General features: G+C 43.7%; 1 protein-coding gene across 2 annotated transcripts in view; it reads right to left on the bottom strand.

Annotated features, from left to right (window-relative positions):
• Nucleotides 1–20,923, bottom strand: part of LOC126354223 (protein gooseberry-like) — a 183,016-nt gene that overhangs the window by 67,940 nt on the left and 94,153 nt on the right. For both annotated transcript variants that reach the window (XM_050003707.1, XM_050003706.1), the window contains exons 4-5: nucleotides 19,336–19,532; nucleotides 11,278–11,422 (exon numbers count right to left, since the gene is read on the bottom strand). In XM_050003707.1, the coding sequence (XP_049859664.1) occupies nucleotides 11,278–11,422; nucleotides 19,336–19,532 (342 nt within the window). The remainder of the gene's footprint in view (nucleotides 1–11,277; nucleotides 11,423–19,335; nucleotides 19,533–20,923) is intronic.

Raw genomic sequence — 20,923 nt, 5'->3', positions numbered from 1 at the left:
GTTTTGTAGGTAAATAATGGGGAATAATACGGTATATTGAATCCTGAATAAAATCAATCGGCTTTCAGAAAAAAATGTGTTGCATTTCTGATTAAATCCGCCTTTTACTACTGACTCACCCTCCCTTCACATCTACTGTAAAACGCAAGTAAAATAACAAAAAATGAAGTGTATTTCTCTTAACCTGTTAGCCAGTAGCCGCTGAAATGACTTCGCCTTTAATTCTTTCGAGTCCTATTTTTTCCAACCATGTTTTCCCCAGCTGCTATATATTTTGGGTAGGAAATAGCGTTACAAACACAAGGAAAAATCGAAGATAGGGGAAAACATCCTTGAAGAATGTCGATAGTTCCAGACAATCTTAGGTAAAATAGTAACATAATTCCGCATAAGAATTCAGAGCCATGTCCAACATTACACTAAATAACTCCTTCATTTTCTGTGATAAAAAGTATTTCCACAAATGACGCATTGGTTAGTTTTTCTGTTTCGGCTACTCCCTACGTATTTGTTAAGATCGTAATTTCGTGATTAAGGAAGTCCGTATGAATAAATGTGAATATTCGAATTTCATTGTCGGCTAAGCACTAGAAGGAAGTATAAATTCCTGTTCTTAGACAGAGACCGGAAACTTGGTAAGCTCACCTCACCGTACGTCTTCCATTCACCTGAAGCAGACTGCAAATAATTATCGTCACTTTCTTTTTTGTCGCTGACTTCAGATTCGTTGCGAATAATACCGCTCCTGTGTGGAAAAGATTCTTCTGTCTCACGCATTTGAGCAAATTTTGTTTCATTGTCAGTGTCCTCCGAAATACGTTTAGCTATATCTTTTCCACTTTCAGCGATATTATTCGCAATGAATCTGAAGTCAGCGTCGAAGAAGAAAGGGACGATAATTATTTGCAGTCTGCTCCAGGTGAATGGAATACGTTTGATGACGGTGAGCTTACCAGATTCGCAACGAATCTGAAGTCAGCGACGAAGAAGAAAGTGACGATAATTATTTGCAGTCTGCTTCAGGTGAATGGAAGACGTACGGTGAGGTGAGCTTACCAAGTTTCCGGTCTCTGTCCAACAACAGGAATTTATACTTCCTTCTAGTGCTTAACAGACACTGAAATTTGAATATTCACATTTATTAATAGGGACTTCCTCATTCGCAAAATTACGATCGTAACAAATACAAGAGTTATTCGGAAAGTAAGGAAAATGGAAACAACAGTAAAAATCCAATTAAGTTTTACACAGGTTTCTTGGGCAGTGTCTCTAGTATGCCCGTTGATCGCGTCACGTCAGTCTTTTTAGTTCTGAGCGCACAGGGAGCACATAAAGATATGGCCTGTACGACGGGATTTAACAGAATTGAATGCTGAGTGGTTCAAATGGCTCTGAGTACTATAGGACTTAACATCTATGGTCATCTGTCCCCTAGAACTCAGAACTACTTAAACCTAACTGACCTAAGGACAACACACAACACCTAGCAACAGCGCCTCCCGCCAAGTACGAGGGCCTGGTAAGAAATTTCGCCTGAAGCTATGCAGCCAACATTATATATCTGTCACGCGTTTTCTTCTTCAAGACAATTCTCAGCTGCATCCTGCAGGCGCAATGAAGACACTCCTACATCACTTTCATTTAGAAATCATTGATTACTCACAATACAGCCCGTAATTGTCTCCCTCTGAGTTTCATCTCTGCTCACATGAAACGCTGGCTATGAAGACAACACTTTGGTACAGACAACGAGCTGTAGGCCAGCGTAGAGAATTGGCGGAAAGCACTGTCGGCTGCCTTCTATAACGAGGGTATTGGTGTTGGTACAACGCCACGACAAATGTCTACGTCGGATCGGCACCTAAGTAGCTGGAAGTTTTAGCAAACTCATGCAAATAAAACAGTTTTGATTTTCGCTGTGGTTTCCATTTCGCGACATATCGTTCCTTACTTTCCGAATAGCCCTCGTATATACGGAGTAGGGGAAATAGAAAAACTAACCAATGCGTCATTTGTGGAAAGAATTTTTATAAAATAAAACAGAAGTAATGACCTCCGAGTATGTAGGCCTAGTACATTCCACTGCAGTGTTCGAAGGTAATATTCTTGAGCAACTGTAAGACTTCAAATGTTTATAACGTAATATAACTGTCAGTAGCTATTTCAAAAATGTGGGACAATGCCAAGAAAAGGGAGTAAACGGAGTTTACAGATTTTACTAAATAACTGCGGAAGTTGAAATTCGGAAAAGTTACGAAAAGAGAAACTTCGAGAGTGGAAAGCAGTGAAGTGTGACTTCACACTTTGACTTGTCAAGGAATTTCTAGAAAGGCAACTTAAGAAAGGCATAGGCAGAGAATTAAATATGCAAAACTCAACAATACATCATAGTATCCGATGTGTATTTAAATAATTACGTTTTCAGAATTAGATATTCATTCTGCAGCGGAGTGTGCGCTGATATGAAACTTCCTGGCAGATTAAAACTGTGTGCCAGACCGAGACTCGAACTCGGGACATTTGCCTTTCGCGGGCAAGTGCTCTACGTTTTACAGCAACTTTACCATTCAGAATTAATATCGTTTAAACTTATTAATGTAGCAGTCTGGAGCTGGAAAATATCATCATCTGGCATTCGAGGTGATAAACAAACATTTGTGTTACATATACCATGGTTTTTTGTGATTTCGTTGCTTTGGGGTGAGCTTCCTTTGAAGAAGGTCCGGCCGATTTTCTTCATTATTACCCAACCTGAGCTTGTGCTTGGCCTCTAATGAGATTCTCGTAGATGGGTTGCTAGAAGCCCAGTCTTTCATTGTTACTTCGTCAGTTTCCTTATTTCCCCATACACTCGCAGTACACACCAGGACAACACATCACGAAGAAATCGTTTTGATTTGTTTTATTTTGTTGGTTGATGATGAGAGTTTTAACAAACGCGTTATGTTCACAAAATTCAAAGGCAGTAACCAACAAATTGTGATCGATACGGTTTCTGTGAATCATACGTAATTGTTAATATTCGGTGATGGGTATAGAAACCGTTGGTGGGATGACGTAGACCCTTTGTCAACTAATCGGCTTCCTATGGAAGCTCAGAGTCACCGACATTTCAGCAGAAAAATACCGGTAAGGAAGCGATGGGCAACAGAAAAAGGCGTTCAGAACAACTCTTCGTTGGTGATTATTATGATAGAAGTGATAGGCACTATAAATATTTTTGCACATATCTACAATAATGAATTACGCTTACTTGTTACATTGAGGATGTTAAGTGGTAGTTGGAGCTAGACAAATGAAACATCTGATATCGGTAATCGTAAGGCAGTTCAATATTACCAGATCCAGTGTCAAGAGTATGCCGAGAAACCAAATTTCAGGCGTTACGTCTCACCGCGGACATCGCAGTGGGCGACGTTATTCACTTAACGTCCAAGAGCAGCGGCGTTTGCATAGATTTGTCAGTGATAACAGACAAGCAGCACTGCATGAAATGACAGCAGAAATCAACGTGGGGCGTACGACGAACATATTCGTCATGAGAGCACCGTAAAAATAAGCGTTAATTGTCTATGAAAGCAGATGACCGACAAGAGTACTTTTGCTAACATCACGACATCGCCTGCAGCGCCTCTTGTGGCCTTGTGATCGTATCTATTGGACCCTAGGCTACTGGAAAACCGTGGTCTGATCAGATTAGTCCCGATTTCAGTTGGTAAGAGTTGATGGTAGGATTCGAATGTGGTGCAGACCCCACGAAGCCATGGACCCAAATTGTCAACAAGGTACTTTGCAAGCTGGTAGTGGCTCCATAATTGCGTGGGCTGTGTTTACGCGGAATGTACTGAATCCACTGGTCTCACTGAACGGATCATTGACGGGAAATGGTTATGTTTGGCTACTTGGAGAACATTTGTAGCCATGCATGGACTTCGTGTTTCCAAACAACGCCGAAATTTTTATGGATGACTATAGGCCACGTCACCGGGCCACAGTTGTTCGCGATTGGCTTCAAGAACATTCTGGACAAATCGAGCAAATGGTACGATCACTCAGATCGCCCGATTAGAATTCTGCAGAACATTTATGAGACTAAATCGAGAGGTCAGATCGTGCACAAAATGCTGCACCGCCAACAGGGTCGCAATTATTGATGGCTCTGTGTTTTTGCATGGGACTTGGAACGGCTTGACGAGTCCATGCTACATCGAACTGCTGCACCACGTCGGTCAAAGGATCTCCTACACGGTATTAGGAGGTATCCCACGACTTGTGTCACTTCGGTGTAAGAATTTGTTGTGCCATAGGCATTCAGTCGATTCAGACTATTTTGTAATTTGTCTTAATAAAAATTTTGCATTGCTACCTGCAAAAGCTCTGTAATAAAATAGAAGGGAATGAATTTCCTCGGAGAGTGATTATGGAAATCGAGTGTAGTTTTGTATCACGCTGGCGGTACAGTGCGTACTTCAGTCTGCCATGAAATCCCAGTTAGTGGTACGGCCGTTTTCGCCGGAGTGTGTTTCCTGCGGAGTCATTAGCCGGAGTCGCGAGCTGGCGCTGCCCCAGTTGTGTAAGCACGGCGTGGCTCCTGAGGATGGCGGGCGTAGGCCATCGGACCAGGTGGCGGGCGCCGAGCCAGATGGCCTGCTAGGCGATAAATCACCAGCACTCCCACTGGCGGCGCTTAATTAAATATCGGGGGAACCCGTAGCCACGTCACGCTACATCTACTCGTGTCTGAGAACCGAACTGCAAGCCTGGCTGAGTTTGGTGTTAGTAATAGCTGAACTCCTCCCCCTAAACTGCCCTTCTGAAAACCGTAACTAGCTGCAACTTTCCATATGATCCCTGGCTCTACAGATGATACTAAAACACGTCTGAGAAACAATCAGAATAATCTGACTAGACTTTGAAATTCCGAAAGTAGCTCTTCATAAGAAATACAAATAGTCTTTTTAAACGTATTTTTACAGTGTATGTTCTTGAGTTGTATCCCGTCTGAATTTATTTGGAACCACCTAAGACACTAGAAGAACGTTGAAATAATTCCTTCCACACAACAATCGGACACTTAAAGCAGTAAAGGAGTTTTGCTATTAGGGGAGCAAAATAACTGATGATGGTCGAAGTAGAGAGGATATAAAATGTAGACTGGCAATGGCAAGGAAAGCGTTTCTGAAGAAGAGAAATTTGTTAACTTCGAGTATAGATTTAAGAATCAGGAAGTCGTTTCTGAAAGTATTTGTATGGAGTGTAGCCATGTATGGAAGTGAAACATGGACGATAAGTAGTTTTGACAAGAAGAGAATAGAAGCTTTCGAAGTGTGGTGCTACAGAAGAATGCTGAAGATTAGATGGGTAGATCGCATAACTAATGAGGAGGTATTGAATAGAATTGGGGAGAAGAGGAATTTGTGGCACAACTTGACAAAAAGAAGGAACCGGTTAGTAGGGGATCACAAATTTAGCATTGGAGGGTAGCGAGGAGGGTAAAAATCGTAGAGGGAGACCAAGAGGTGAATATACTAAACAGATTCAGAAGGATGTAGGTTGCAGTAAGTACTGGGAGATGAAGAAGCATGCACAGGATAGAGTAGCGTGGAGAGCTGCATCAAACCAGTCTCAGAACTGAAGACCACAACAACAACAACAACAATTGGATTCCTTTGCGTATGAGTGTCCATCAATGAGCACTATATTCACTGGTTGAAGACTCTCTAGAATAGTTAAAAATATTCCTCTCCAGGACACGAGTGATAACAGCATCATCCTTATAGTTTTAGTACTTCTAAATTTCCTGTACCAAACAGTATTCCGTTCTTTTCCAACTCTTATCTTTTTCTTGCCATAATCGTCACTATGAAAATCCATCCTGTTCTTCCTACTTTGAGGCATGAAAACAAAGTATGTACTCATAGCAACTGGTTGCTATCCAAAAGGTCGCAAGTCTGGCTGTGGGCTACCACATTTCCGCTTCCAGGCCAGTCTTATATTTTCTATCGGGGTTGTCATCCTTAGCGTTTGTTAATTTCCTTATCATACTGCAAGGCAGCAGAACAAGATAGTTCATCACGGTTAGGACGCACAGTCGTCTTCCACCTTCAAAACCCTTGACTATCTTCACCTGTAACCCTCGCACGAGAGCCTTATAAGACACTATAAGCTACTACCAGGCGATTTTTTGAGATGTGTTACTCCTCTATCAATAGATTCTGGTTTCCCAACGTGGAGTCCAGATGCAGAGGTAGGTGAGATGTAGGAAGATCAGTAAAAAGATGGACTGATACCGTAAAAGGATGCTACGCCTGATAGTGAGTAGAAAGAAGAAGAAGGTCTTACAGTTTTAGTCAGAAAAATTGCCTTGATCACCTGGATTAAATCTACCGCTTTAGCTCGAGGGCGCCAACGTACGCTTGTTCGGTGACACTCTACTTGACTATACCCGGTTCGTTATATTGATGCTGGAAAAAGTTTTCGTGGAAAATATTTTGGCCTGCAAGAGCAGCAGTAATGGTTACGTTAATTTCAAACACTCTTCGCAGTTCCTGGAAGACTCCCAAGGGGTTTATTAACAACTTAAATGATAAGGCTTTCCTTCAGCGCGTGCAGTGCCAACTCACCTTCGCGAGGCTTGAGAGGTATATCCTACGTACACCTCTTTAGTGTTCATGACGGCAAGGAGTACGTTTGCAATTTAGTGGTATATTTGTGTTGAACAAACTTCATTGACATGAAAGCCTTTTGGGTGTGGCACCGCGTCATAATGTAAAAAAATAGACTGGGGAAACCAACGTTTCGGTCACGATTACAGTGGCCTTCTTCTGGGTTGCCTACACCTGGAAGAAGGCCACTGTAACCGCGGGCGAAACGATGTTTTCTCCAGTATAATGTTATACGTTATGATGCAGTACAATATCCAGGAAACTTTTACGTCAAGTCACTCTGTCGTGGAAGCCTACGCAGTTACAAATGCACTGATATGAATTGAATAGATCGGTAATACGAAATAACAAGAAATGATGTCAGTGCAAATCGTTCAGGTATGCCGAAGCAGTGCGAGAACCTCTGCTAGCAGTGTTCGGAAATCATAGATGTCAACGTCAGCGAGACTGAATGTTTTAGTCAGTCGCGGAGGAGCGCTCAAATAGTGCTATAGTTAAGGTGACTGCTCACGAAAAGCAGAGAATGCCGGTGCGAGTCTCCTCCTGCATACATTTTCAATGGCCTCTACATATTCATCGTAAGTTTGGTTTGCTGGTGAGTAAGAGATAACGGAAGGATCAAACCTTAGAGAGCAGATGACTCAGATTTTTTGGTAGGATTCTCATAATGTGCATCCAGTAATGAATAAATGTACCATTGTTCATGATAAAGTATTTTCTCAACGTCATTTTTCAAGAACAATGGTACCTTTCTTCCAATGACGACCATTCCAAAGATCGTCTCTGGAAGAAAGGTACCGTTGTTCTTGAAAAATCGTGTTGAGAAAATTGAAAGCACTTGAAGTTAAAAGAACCCAAACGGGTGCTGTTCTTCAGTGGCAGTATCGTGCTAGATTGTTTTAGCTAATAGCTGACTGGAGGAGGTTTTGCACAGCGAAACGAAATTGGCGAGGCTTATTAAACGAAATATAATTCACACTGTTTCAGTCACTGTGTTTACGTGGAGTTCCCAAAACGGATTTCGTAAATGTACACAATATCGTTTCTGGCTGGTTATATAACCACTATAAAATCGATTCCAGAAATCCATTTATAGCTGCCGGTTTTCCATTTCCACATTCGATTTTCGCTCCCATATAAACGTACAACCGATTTTGAAACGTGCTTGGGTTGTCAACTCACATCTTGTTTTCAAAATATTCGCCTAATACAAACGGAGAGAGTTACTGTGCAGTAAAGGAGAAGCAGAAATATTAGACTGAGCATGAAGCTGTCTGCTTCTAATATTTAAGTGAAGTGAACTAGCGTTTGTACTAACTAAATCAGAAACTGGGAGACTTGTTTTCCATACGTCATATTTAACTGGGCTAGGGAATCCGCTTCAGTCCTTAACATATAAAAACGACAGCGTAAAAAGCTTTCCGCGATTCTGTTTTCGTCTTTTGGAAGATGTGTCGCAAGTAAACGTAGCTTGTGTAAACTGAAACTTTCGAATTTCTGTCAGCGTTTCAAACCTTTCAGGTTACGCTTTTAGGTGCCACCGCCACATTACCCAAAGTTATCTTCGTACAAATCGTACAGTATCGAAGTTATATGAAATATCCTTATTGCATCACAAAAAACATTTTCGTAGCACATTAGTTTAAATAGCAGTACTACTAAAGTAGTATTTTTAATTTCATTAAAATTTGATCCATTGTGGTGTCTGACTCGTTTGTTTCTATCGCAGTACACGACTTGTGATGTTATACAAACGTCACTATTTCAAACGCTTGAGTGATGCCAAAACTTAATTCGTGCTGCAAGATTAGTATGAATGAAAAATCATCAGATAGCAGTGTCCTGCAAGGCTGTTTATGCTTTCAGTTACGTGGCATTAGGCAGCAGTCGATATTGCTGGAGGTGTACTTCTTCGCACGAAATCAAACTTCTTGGCTTCGTCCACTCACAAGCAAACCACCACCCATCAGTCCAACTTTGATCTTGGGCTGTCTACTGAGCGGGCTGTCGCAGCTAACAGTGCACATTTTCATTGTTTTATTTTAGCTCCAACGTTTTTATGACGTCATTTTTAAATAGAAGCAAACTTAACAGGTCCACATTGGATATCTTAGTGGTGATGAGGCACATTTTTCGTGGCTTTCGTTTTTTAAAGCTGCAAGCTACGAAGCTATGTAGTTTTGATACAACTTCGCATTAAAGATTTTTCTAAACTCGCCGAGTTTGGAACATGTTACGGACTTGTCGGGGAATTTCACACAGCATGTAAAAATGTTGCATTTTCATCTCAAGATTTTATTTTTCTGAGATTTTAAACAAGTTGCTATGCAGCATCTCTGGTACACACTGCAAGTGACTAGCACGCACCTGATTTGTTGAATTCCTGTATCCAGTTCAAAACAGCGAACCGTTAAACAATGCTCTCAAATATGCGACGCATTTCACAACGAACGTCCTTTGTTGACAGGTCCGTGACCCACAAAATTCGCATATCTGCGTGCTGTTCCAATCGAGTAAACTTTCTGTAGCATCATCTGCCATCTGGAGCTGGTTGCACTGTTGGTGTTAGAATACTGTATATGTTATCTTCTACCTAATACGTTCTGCCACGTTTTAGAAGCACGCGGGTGCGGTATGCGTGTGTACTGTCTGACGTTTCTGACTTATTTATTGACCCGCTTTCGTGCATTGCATAGCGAGCGCGTGGGTATTGCCAGGGGCGTGACTCTGAGAAGAGAGAGTTAAGTCGTTGGAGCCGTTCTTTTGGAGACCCAAAGGATTGGATCAGCCGCATAATTGAAAAGATTCCCTTTCTTTACGGTGATTGAGCCTTACCTTTACAGAAGGTGTACGCCTGCATGTTGAGGGTAGCTGACTATGTGAGTGCTTGTGTAGTTTTAATGCTGTGTTTGTGTTATTAATGAGAGAAGGTCGACAGAGAGCCTACTCTTATCGAACAGTCGCCGAATTTCAACATTCACACAAGCCACTGTACAATGCATGCCAGAGGATACATCATAACCGTTTTGTCGACTCGCAATTCTATTCCATTCATGAATTCAGTGAGTGGAAAACGACAGTCTGTTGCGTCTGTAGGCGCCGTTAACTACCTTACCTTAGCCTTATCATCCGTAAGCGAGGTATACAGCCGCGCGGGTTAGCGCCGCGTGGTCTAGGATTCCTTGTCACGGCTCGCGCAGCTCTCCCCCCCCCCCCCCCCCCCCCCCCCCCCGTCGGAAGATCGAGTTACTCCTCGACCATGTGTGATGTGTGTGTGTGTGTGTGTGTCTGTGTGTGTGTGTGTGTGTGTGTGTGTGTGTGTGTTGTCCTTAGCCTAAGTTAGTTTAATTTAAATATCTTCAAAATTTCGCGGCCCTGTCAGCAACTGTATGTATATTAATTTGAATTTTAATAACGAACAGCCTCAGTTGTGCACTGTTTACCTAAAAATTTACCTAGGTTTCAGTCGGGATAACCAAACCTTCTTCAAAATAAAAGTATCTATTGTTTGTCCATAGTGGACATCGCCAAGCTAAAACTACAAAGCCATAAATTGTCGTCAGAATGTAAAAGTTATCTGGCACTACCTCGGCCCCACTTCGCGACCGCGATGCGGCAACCACGAGTGCTGTACTGGAACTCTGAAGAAGATTGGGTTATCCCGACTGAAACCTAGGAAAATTTCTAGGTAAGCGGTGCAACGGAGGCTGTTCATTATTAAAATTAAAATTAGTTTAATTTAGATTAAGAAGTGTGTAAGCCTAGGGACAGTTGATCTCAGCAGTTTGGCCCCATAGGAACTAACCACAAATTTCCAAACTTTTGGTGATATACAATCGAGGCAGCAGAATGGTCGCACTCTTTCTCTACACTCCTGGAAATGGAAAAAAGAACACATTGACACCGGTGTGTCAGACCCACCATACTTGCTCCGGACACTGCGAGAGGGCTGTACAAGCAATGATCACACGCACGGCACAGCGGACACACCAGGAACCGCGGTGTTGGCCGTCGAATGGCGCTAGCTGCGCAGCATTTGTGCACCGCCGCCGTCACTGTCAGCCAGTTTGCCGTGGCATACGGAGCTCCATCGCAGTCTTTAACACTGGTAGCATGCCGCGACAGCGTGGACGTGAACCGTATGTGCAGTTGACGGACTTTGAGCGAGGGCGTGTAGTGGGCATGCGGGAGGCCGGGTGGACGTACCTCCGAATTGCTCAACACGTGGGGCGTGAGGTCTCCACAGTACATCGATGTTGTCGCCAGTGGTCGGCGGAAGGTGCAGGTGCCCGTCGACCTGGGACTTTCATTTAAGTTGCCCGAGCGCTTCCGTCACACTTTACTGTGGGCAATTTGCTCGATGTGCACCTTATCAGCCCCATTCGAAGGCGAGCCACCAACAAGCGTCACAAGCCCTCTCTCCCCCAAGACGCTTTCAGAACTGAATCCAGGATATCGGCGCAAAACCTGTTGATCAGAAACGTTACACCGCCACCTCTCTTCCGATACTGGCGGCGAAAATTTGTTGTTCTAACAGGATTAGAGGCGGCTACCTATAAGTCGAGAACCACAGGAGAGACGTACGTTAGAGACAAGCAGACGAGAGACGTACCTGGAGGTGGCGCGGTGGTGGAGGCGGCGAAGGAGTCCGGCGGCAGCAGGTACTGCGGCGCGGGGTAGCCGGCTGGCAGCGCGTACCCCGCCGCGCTGCTCGACAGCTGCTTCCGCAGGCGCGCGCGCCGGTTGCTGAACCACACCTGCGACACACACGGCACCGGCATCACTACCTAGCCACTAGCGCTCAAGTCCTTCTGGATATACTGCGGCGTCCGCTACTTGAGGGTGTCTCCACTCTCAGTGCGGGAACAGATGACGTCACATCACTACCTAGCCACCAGCGCTGAAGTCCTTCTGGATGTACTGCAGCATCCGCTACTTGAGGGTGTCTCCACTCTCAGTGCGGGAACAGATGACGTCACATCACTACCTAGCCACTAGCGCTGAAGTCCTTCTGGATGTACTGCAGCGTCCGCTACTTGAGGGTGTCTCCACTCTCAGTGCGGGAACAGATGACGTCACATCACTACCTAGCCACTAGCGCTGAAGTCCTTCTGGATGTACTGCAGCGTCCGCCACTTGCGGGTGTCTCCACTACCAGTGCGGGAACAGATGACGTCACATCAATCATGCGCAGTCGAAAAGACAGCCGAGTCTCGCTGGGTTGAGCTTAGCATGGCTGACCATTTGTTGCAGCACTCAACACTGGTTTCTAGTTATCACGCAGAGAGCACTACAAACATGTTTTCGTTCGTTTTATTTGCATACCAGCACGAAGAGATATGGCGTAATTTTCGGCCGATTTCGGCTCGGATTCAAAGAGAAATAGCATAATTGCAGTGCCGTGTTTACAGTGTGCTGTGGCATATTATTACATGACAACCTGCCGCCACTGCTGTGGACAATTCCATCGTGAAAGATGATAACAGTAGTGAAACTTCCTGCCAGATTAAAACTGTGTGCTGGACCGAGACTCGAACACGGGACCTTTGCCTTTTGCGGATAACTGCTCTACCAACTGAGCTACCCAAGCACGACTCACGCCCCGTCCTCACAGCTTTACTTCTGCCAGTTCCTCGTCTTCTACCTTCCAAACTTAACAGAAGCTCTCCTGCGAACCTTGCAGAACTAGCACTCTTGAAAGAAATGATATTGCGGAGACATGGCTTAGCCACAGCCTGGGGGATGTTCTCAGAATGATATTTTCACTCTGCAGCGGAGTGTGCGCTGATATCAAACTTCCTGGCAGATTAAAAATGTGTGCCGGACCGAGACTCGAACTCGGGACCTTTGCCTTCCGCGGGTAAGTGCTCTACCAACTGAGCTACCCAAGCACGACTCACGCCCCGTCCTCACACCTTCTTTTACGTTTGGAAGGTAGGAGACAAGGTACTGGCAGAAGTAAAGGTGTGAGGACGGGGCGTGAGTCGTGCTTGGGTAGCTCAGATGGTAGAGCACTTGCCCGCGAAATGCAAAGGTCCCGAGTTCTAGTCTCGGTCGGGTACACAGTTTTAATCTGCCAGGAAGTTTCATATCAGCGCACACTCCGCTGCAGAGTGAAAATCTCATTCTGACAACAGTATCGTTCACAGGGCTGCATGCATATGGTCCTGGTTCGACAATTATTCAGGCCCGCGACCGCACCTAGACGGTCCTGCTCAATTACCTGATCTTACTCCCATAGAAAATCGTCGGAGACTGTTTGAAATAGAAGGTGAAATGTAGCAATTAACATACCCGCGGTTAGGTAGCTGTACAGGATCTAATTTTCAAAGCCGCGCGGGATTAGTCGAGTGGTCTAAGGCGCTGTAGTCATGGACTGTGCGGCTGGTCCCGTCGGAGGTTCGAGTCTTCCCTCGGGCATGGGTGTGTGTGTGTGTGTTCGTCCTTAGGATAATTTAGGTTAAGTAGTGCGTAAGCTTAGGGACTGATGATCTTAGCAGTTAAGTCCCATAAGGTTTCATACACATTTGAACATTTTTATAATTTTCAATGAGTGGTTTGAGATGCATATGGCGTGTACAATAACATATCGTTATGTTTGCTTGTTTCGGTGGTTACTGTGTACGTCAGGTAAAGAGGTTTTTCTCCAGCCTGGAATTGATGGGGCAGGTTTTTCACCAACACTCCTAAATGGTTTGCTACCGAAGCATACAAGGCTGGGTTACAGGTAGAGTAATTTCCCCATGATTGCCGTTGCAGACGAAGTTCTTACAGTTCTGCCAGGAGGTAACACCTTACACAAGAGCTGTAAACAGGAGCAGATAATAGCCTATGAGAATACATCCTGCTCCTAATCCCGATCGGCTGACGGGCCTATACAGGGTGTTTCAAATTATTTCAATCGTCTGGGGTTTATAGATCACGTTATGGAGAACAATTTTTGTTACAGATAAAATGTGCGCTCATGATTCCGCGCTACACTAGACGTCTTTTTTTATTGGTTATGCCTTTAAGAAGCGGCAGGGCATAGGCAGTCCGCAGCGTACATATGCCTTTTGTGTTACTTATAACCCAGTCTTCCGCTTCCTATGAAACTGGGTAGGCCGAGCATAATTAAAGTTCGTGATTTGCCTCTAGAATATCTTTCTTTGGTTAGTGACACTCATTCTTAAGGTTGTCTTCTTGTAAAACACTTTATCAATTTACTGGGTTGGGTAGCATGCAACACACATGGTCTATGGACCACACCAGTTCGGTGAAATCTCGTTGTCCCAGGGCCGGCGAATAGTGAAGGACGCCTAGCGACGCTGGAAAACATAATGAACATTCTGTCCCTAGCAGAAGTTCTCCATACAGTGATCTATCACCACTGGATGTCTGATGCAGAGACTATGAAATACTCTGTGTGATAAATAAGTTCGTGCTGCTGTTTGGAGCCCGGGAAAGAGAAGCGTCTGCCAACAATGTTTGTGGCTTGTAGAGGTCGTGTGCCCTGTAAGCCAGAGGTGGTGTTATCACGGTGTAATTCTGAAGTGAGGAGTAAGCGATCCTTCGTGAAGGAAAATTACTACAAGTATGAGTGAGAAAATCGAAACTGTGTTCTCCAGCGCGGTCATCGAATTTTGCTTAGGCACGTTCCTCGTTTTTACGTGAGGGTATTATGGATTAATGAGCGTGGACTTGTTCGTTAAAAAGAGGCCACAGAGCTGTGCGTGGATACGTTAGCTAGTTGGAGGTGATTTTTGGGAGAAGCTGATACGAAATAAATTTTATTAGTTGCCGCGCAAATTGGAGAGTGATATTTTTATGTGAATCTTTCTATTTACTTTTAAGTATATTACTGTTGTGTTGCTGAGGTGATTATCATCGGGAATTACTATCAGGACGAGTCGATAAATAAGTCGTAAACTAGGGTAGAGACATCAAAGCCATGTATACCAGCCTGAAATTTATTTTCTTTTCCATCATGTCCTGCTGTAAACTTAAACACTTATCCCATCATTAAAACTGTGTGCCCGACCGAGACTCGAACTCGGGACCTTTGCCTTTCGCGGGCAAGTGCTCTACTATCTGAGCTACCGAAGCATGACTCACGCCCGGTAGGCGTGAAGGTAGGAGACGATTTACAGGCAGAAGTAAAGCTGTGAGTACCGGGCGTGAGTCGTGCTTCGGTAGGTCAGTTGGTAGAGCACTTGCCCGCGAAAGGCAAAGGTCCCGAGTTCGAGTCTCGGTCGGGCACACAGTTTTAATCTGCCAGGAAGTTTCATATCAGCGCACACTCCGCTGCAGAGTGAAAATCTCATTCTGGACTTATCCCATCGTTCTACAAGGTTCTGAAAACCTTCAGCATATAATTTTGGTGGCAGCATTCGCTTTTAACGAGTGACCTCTCGGGATAGAAGGAATTTATTTCGTTCCTTAAACTGCCGCAACCCACAAGACCGATATGTCGTGGGGGTAGCGAAATACTCCTAGACGGGAAACATTGTGCCATCACTGGATAACCAGTGCGGAAAGGAAGCTTCTTCTTTGTGACTTTTCTTGTCCTTTGCTGAATTCCTGTAGCCCACAGAACACATCTGTCTATGAAATAAAATTCCAAGCGCTTATGGGACTAATTTCGCTACGGAAGTGCTCTGCGGACAGTCCCTCGACTAACAACTAGTTGGCTACACATTCCCAGCACACTTGCCATTTTGGCAGATTATTATTCACTGGCCGAGGAATATTGCGAATCGGCTACCTTAGAAGCTTCGTTTACTGCCACTTTCTGGATTTAACCAGTCATAGCGGAAAGGTAACTGCCTTAGAGCCACTCGCGATCATTCACATCAAGTTTTAAAAGTATGACACGATAAAAGTGTTGAGATGAAATCAGATACTGGATTGTAAGGATTACCCAGGGCCAGATATAAACTCAGATCACAATTTAGTAGTGATGCTGAGTGAGCTGAAGTTAAAGAGATCAGTAAGGAAGAATCAATATGGAAGGAACTAAGGCTACAGATACAGCAATAAGGCTCAATAGGCAGTTAGTTGAAGAGGAATGGACATCTATAACAAGGGCAATCACAGAAGTCGGAAAGAAATACGTAGGTACAAGGAAAGTAGCTGCGAAGAAGACATGGGATACAGAAGAAAGACTTCAGCTGATCGGCAAATGAAGGAAGTATAAAAATGTTCAGGGAATTACGGAATACAGAAAGACAAGTCACTTGGAAATGAAATAAATAGGAAGTGCAGGGAAGCTAAGGCGAAGTGGTAGCATCAAAAATGTGAAGAAAACTAAAAAGAAATGACTGTCAAAGGACCGGTTCAGCATATAGAAAAGTCAAAACAACCTTCGGTGAAATCAGAAGCAATGGAAATAACTTTAAGACTGCAATGGAGATTCCACTGTTAAATGCACAGGAGACAAGAGGATAGGAAGGAAGAGTACACTGAAGGCCATGAGGGGGTAGACTTTTAGACGACGTGATAGAAGAAGAAACAGGAGCCGATATAGAAGAAGCAAAGGATCTAGTATTAGAATCAGCATTTAAAAGAGCTTTGAAAGACTTAAGATCAAATAAGACAGAACGCTTCATCCGAATTTCTAAAAGCTTTGGGGGAAGTGGAAACAAAAAGAATATTCACGTTGGTTTGTAGAATGTATGAGACTGACAGCATACCATCAGACTTTCAGAAACACATCATCCACACAATTCAGAAGACTGGAAGAGCGGACAAGTGTGAGAATTATCGTACAATCAGCCTAACAGGATCTTCTCAACAGGTTAACAGCGTGTGCTGAATGGAATGGACAGCCTACTGAGTATAGAAAATGAACTGAGAGTAAATGGAAGAAAGACAAAAGTAATGAGAAGTAGCAAAACTGAGAACGGCAAGAAATTTCAAATCAAGATTGGCCATCAGGAAGTAGATGAAATTAAGGAATTCTGCTACCTAGGGAGCAAAATAACCCATGACTGCTGGAGCAGGAAAGACATAAAAAGCAGACTAGCTCTGGCAAAAGGGGGCTTCCTGGCCAACAGAAGTCTGATAGTAGAAAACATGGGCCTTAATTTGAGGAAGAAATTTATCAGAATTTAGGTCTGGAGCACAGCATTGTACGGAAGTGAAACACGGACTGTGGGAAAACCGTAAAAGAAGCGAATCAAAGCACTTGAGATATGGTGCTACAGAAGAATGTTGAAACTAAGATGGAACAGATGAATTGGCGAGGAAAGGAATATATTGAAAAATTGACTAGAAGAAGGGACATGATAGAGAAGTCATAGAATAACTTCCATGTACTAGAAGGAGCTGTAGAGAGTAAAAACTGTAGAAGAAAGCAGAGATTGGAATACATCGGACAAATATTTGAGGATGTACGTTGCAAATGCTACTCTCTGAGATGAAGAGGTTGGCACAGGAGTGGAATTCGTGGTGTGCCGCATCAAACCACTCAGAAACTTAGAAAAAAAGAAAAAAGGAAAAAAAAGATGTAATGAAAGAGACAGCAGAATACATGGAAATAAAACCTAGAGAAAAACCAAACCGGTCAAACGAAGCTATAGACTACTAACGCGTCTAGACAATTTCAATGTAGGAACGCAATAAAGGAGAAGAGCCGTACGGAGTCAAGAGCAGGACGATGGTTGAGCGGCAGCAGCCAAAGCAGTACCGACCGCTCTGCGATGCGGAAGATGTTTACAGCTGGCTTCAGTGGCGAAGGAAGCAAAGCCATCGCTATAGAAGGCTGGGGCGCGGCTCTATCTGTGTTAAACTACTTAAAAATTTGTAACACGCAATAAATAAGATTGAGTGACGTTTATAAAAATTGTGGACCGTTAAAATGTAAAATACTCATAAAGCCTGAGTCGGAATACAAATTCCCTCTTTCACAAGTAGAATTTATAAAAATACTGGAAGTGGATAGTTTAAACGTAAAATACCAATAAAGCCCGACTGGTAATACAAATTCTCTCTTTCACAAATACTATAACATATTAATGGACATCCTCAAAAGGCTAACCTAGGAAGTTAAAGAACTGTGATAATAAAATAGCTATAGGAGTAATGGCTATCTGTTTATAAGCAGCTAAAATTTAATAAAACACCCTTGTGTCGAAGATCCGTTTGCGCATTCAAGGTAGAACCAGGCTATCGTATTACAGCACGGTAAATCTCTACTTTTTGTAAAATGTTAAGGGTATTGCCCTTGCTTTGAAATGAAGTACCTGCATTTTCTTTCGGATGTCCGGAATAAGGTGACCAGATTGGTGTAAATGCGCGCTTAGTACCGACCTCAAGCTGGAATCACGCTCAAGATTCAGTACTTCAAGAAAGTTGTGCAAGCTCTTCCTCTCCGAAATGAGGCCCTAACCTTGGTTACTAGGGCCGATGTTACACACTATAAGCTTGACGTCAACCGTGAGTTGACTACTCTGAAATCCCGAGTGCTTAACTGAAATTTCGTCTTACAGTCAGTTCGACAAGTAGGTGTACGCCGTTATCTTAATGAAATAAAAGACACTAGTATAAATATATTTTTTACATGAAAATACATGTTATTACTAATTGCACAGTTATCTAATAGTTAATCCAGTCACCACTATTATCGATTATAGCTTGGTACCTTAGTCCTCTCTCCGGTAAATCATCCACGTTTACAGTCTCTAAAAGCAGGCCGCGGTGGCCGAGCGGTTCTAGGCGCTTCAGTCCGGAACCGCGCAACTGCAACAGTCGCAGGTTCGCATCCTACCTTGGGCATGGATGTGTGTGATGTCCTTAGGTTAGTTATGTTTAAGTAGTTCTAAGTTCTAGGGGACTGTTGAGCTCAGATGTTAAGTCCCATAGTGCTCAGAGCCATTTAAACCATTTGGACAACCTCTAAATATCGTTTGGCCCAGCAGTATCATATGAAAGCTTTTCTTGATGCAATAATTTACTAACAGCCGTATGTATTGTAGAAATTTATTTTATGAACATGTCATGTGCTACCAGTTTCGGCATTACATTGATACCATCTTCAGGCCCCACACGTCATAGTCGTAAAATCGCTATACACGGAAGGAGCCATATAACTGGAACCTTGAATCAAATCCTATGCAACAGCTCTTGGTGGCCAGGCTTGGTGGCTGAGTCTGTGTCGCTTGGCCACCAAGAGCTGTTGCATATGATTTGATTCACGGTTCCTGTTATATGGCTCCTGCCGTGTATAGCGATTTTACGACTATGACGTGTGGGGCCTGAAGATGGTATCAATGTAATGCCGAAACTGGTAGCACATAAGAAGTTCATAAAATGAATTTCTACAGTACATACGGCTGTTGGTAAATTATTGCATCAAGAAGTTCATGCCAGCCGTTGTCCCACGATCCATAATAGATCAACGAAGATTAATGTGAAATCTTTCGTCACTTTGGATGATTTACAAGGAATACTGCCTCGTGACGCTTCAGATATTTTGCCCTTATTTTAAACAGCAGCCGACAAAACAAAACATTCAACTCTCACACTGTTTATCCATACACTGTGCAAAAGCGTATTGATTACAGATTCGAGACCACTACGAGAGATGTCGCAGCGGACGTTAAATTTAAAATTACGGCGTAAACATTTTTGTGGAACTGACTGTATTTGTATTAATCTATTCGTGGTGGTAGTAAAGTGAGAGGGCAGTTACCTGAATTCGGGCCTCTGTGAGCTTGGTGCGCTGCGCCAGCTCCTCCCTGGTGTAGATGTCGGGGTACTGCGTGCGCTCGAACGCCTTCTCCAGCTCGTCCAGCTGCTGCGCCGTGAACGTGGTGCGGCTGCGGCGCTGCTTGCGCTTCAGCGGGATGCCCGGCTCAGACTCGCAGTCGCTGCCGTCGCTCGTCTTGCCTGCAACAAGTCACACCACGATAGCGTCTCGTCCGTCCAGTCCATTACTCTCTGCTTTATCCCGAGCAAGCAATGTTTCTGCCCGGCATACTGGTGACATGGCGTTTTTTTTTTTTTTTTAAATCCTTGTTTCTGTGGTGTAACAATAAAATCCAAGTGTCCGTTTCCTTCAAAGAGCGCATTAGATGAGTCGTCATGTTATGTTCCATCTATTCAAATGGACTACTGAAATATCGTGATATTGTAAGATTCTCTTTGTAAGCAAATGAATCTATATCGCTTCAGAAACCTTTCAAGTCTCATACATCTATCGTGTATACAGGGTGGTCCACTCATAGTCACCGGGCCAAATATCTCACGAAATAAGCATCAAACGAAAAAACCACAAAGAACGGAACTCGTCTAGCTTGAAGGGGGAAACCAGATCGTGCTATGGTTGGCCTGCTAGATAGCGCTGCCATAGGTCAAACGGATATCAACTGCGTTTTATTAAATAGGAACCCCCATTTTTTACTACATATTCGAGTAGTACATAAAGAAATATGAATGTTTTAGTTGACCACTTTTTTCGCTTTTTAATAGATGGCAAACATATAAGTACGTGGTATCACACAACATTCCGCCAGTGCGGACGGTATTTGGTTCGTGATACATTACCCGTGTTAAAATTGACCGTTTACCGTTCGATGTCGTGTTGATGTATGGCTATTGTGATCAGAATGCCCAACGGGCGTGTGCTATGTATGCTGATCGGTATCCTGGACGACATCATCCAAGTGTCAAAACCGTTCGCCGGATATTTATGTTATTTAAGGAAACAAGAAGTGTTCAACCACGTGTGAAACGTCAACCACGACCTGCAACAAATGATGATGCCCAAGTAGGTATTTTAGCTGCTGTCGGAACTAGTCCGCACATCAGTAGCAGGCAAACTGCGCTAGAATCGGGAATCTCAAAAACGTCGGTGTTGAGAATGCTACATGAACATCGATAGCACCCTTACCATATTTCTATGCAACAGGAATAGCATGGCGACGACTTTGGACGTTGTGTAGAGTTCTGCTACTGGGCACAAGAGAAATTACGGGTCGATGACAGATTTTTTGCCCGCGTTCTGTTTAGCGACGAATATTCACCAATAGCGGTAACGTAAACCGACACAATATGCACTATTGGGCAACGGAAAATCCACGACGGCTGCGACAAATGGAACATCAGCGACTTTGGCGGGTTAATGGATGGTGCGGCATTATGGGAGAAAGGATAATTGGCCCCCATTTTATCGATGGCAATCTAAACGGTGCAATGTATGCTGATTTCCTACGTAATGTTCTACCGATGTTACTACAAGATGTTCCACTGCATGACAGAATGGCGATGTACTTCCAACA

Source organism: Schistocerca gregaria, chromosome 3 (assembly GCF_023897955.1).
Source record: "Schistocerca gregaria isolate iqSchGreg1 chromosome 3, iqSchGreg1.2, whole genome shotgun sequence".
Lineage (NCBI taxonomy): Eukaryota > Metazoa > Arthropoda > Insecta > Orthoptera > Acrididae > Schistocerca > Schistocerca gregaria.
The sequence above is the reverse complement of the archived record's forward strand: the minus strand, read 5'-3'. Positions and strand labels throughout refer to the sequence as shown.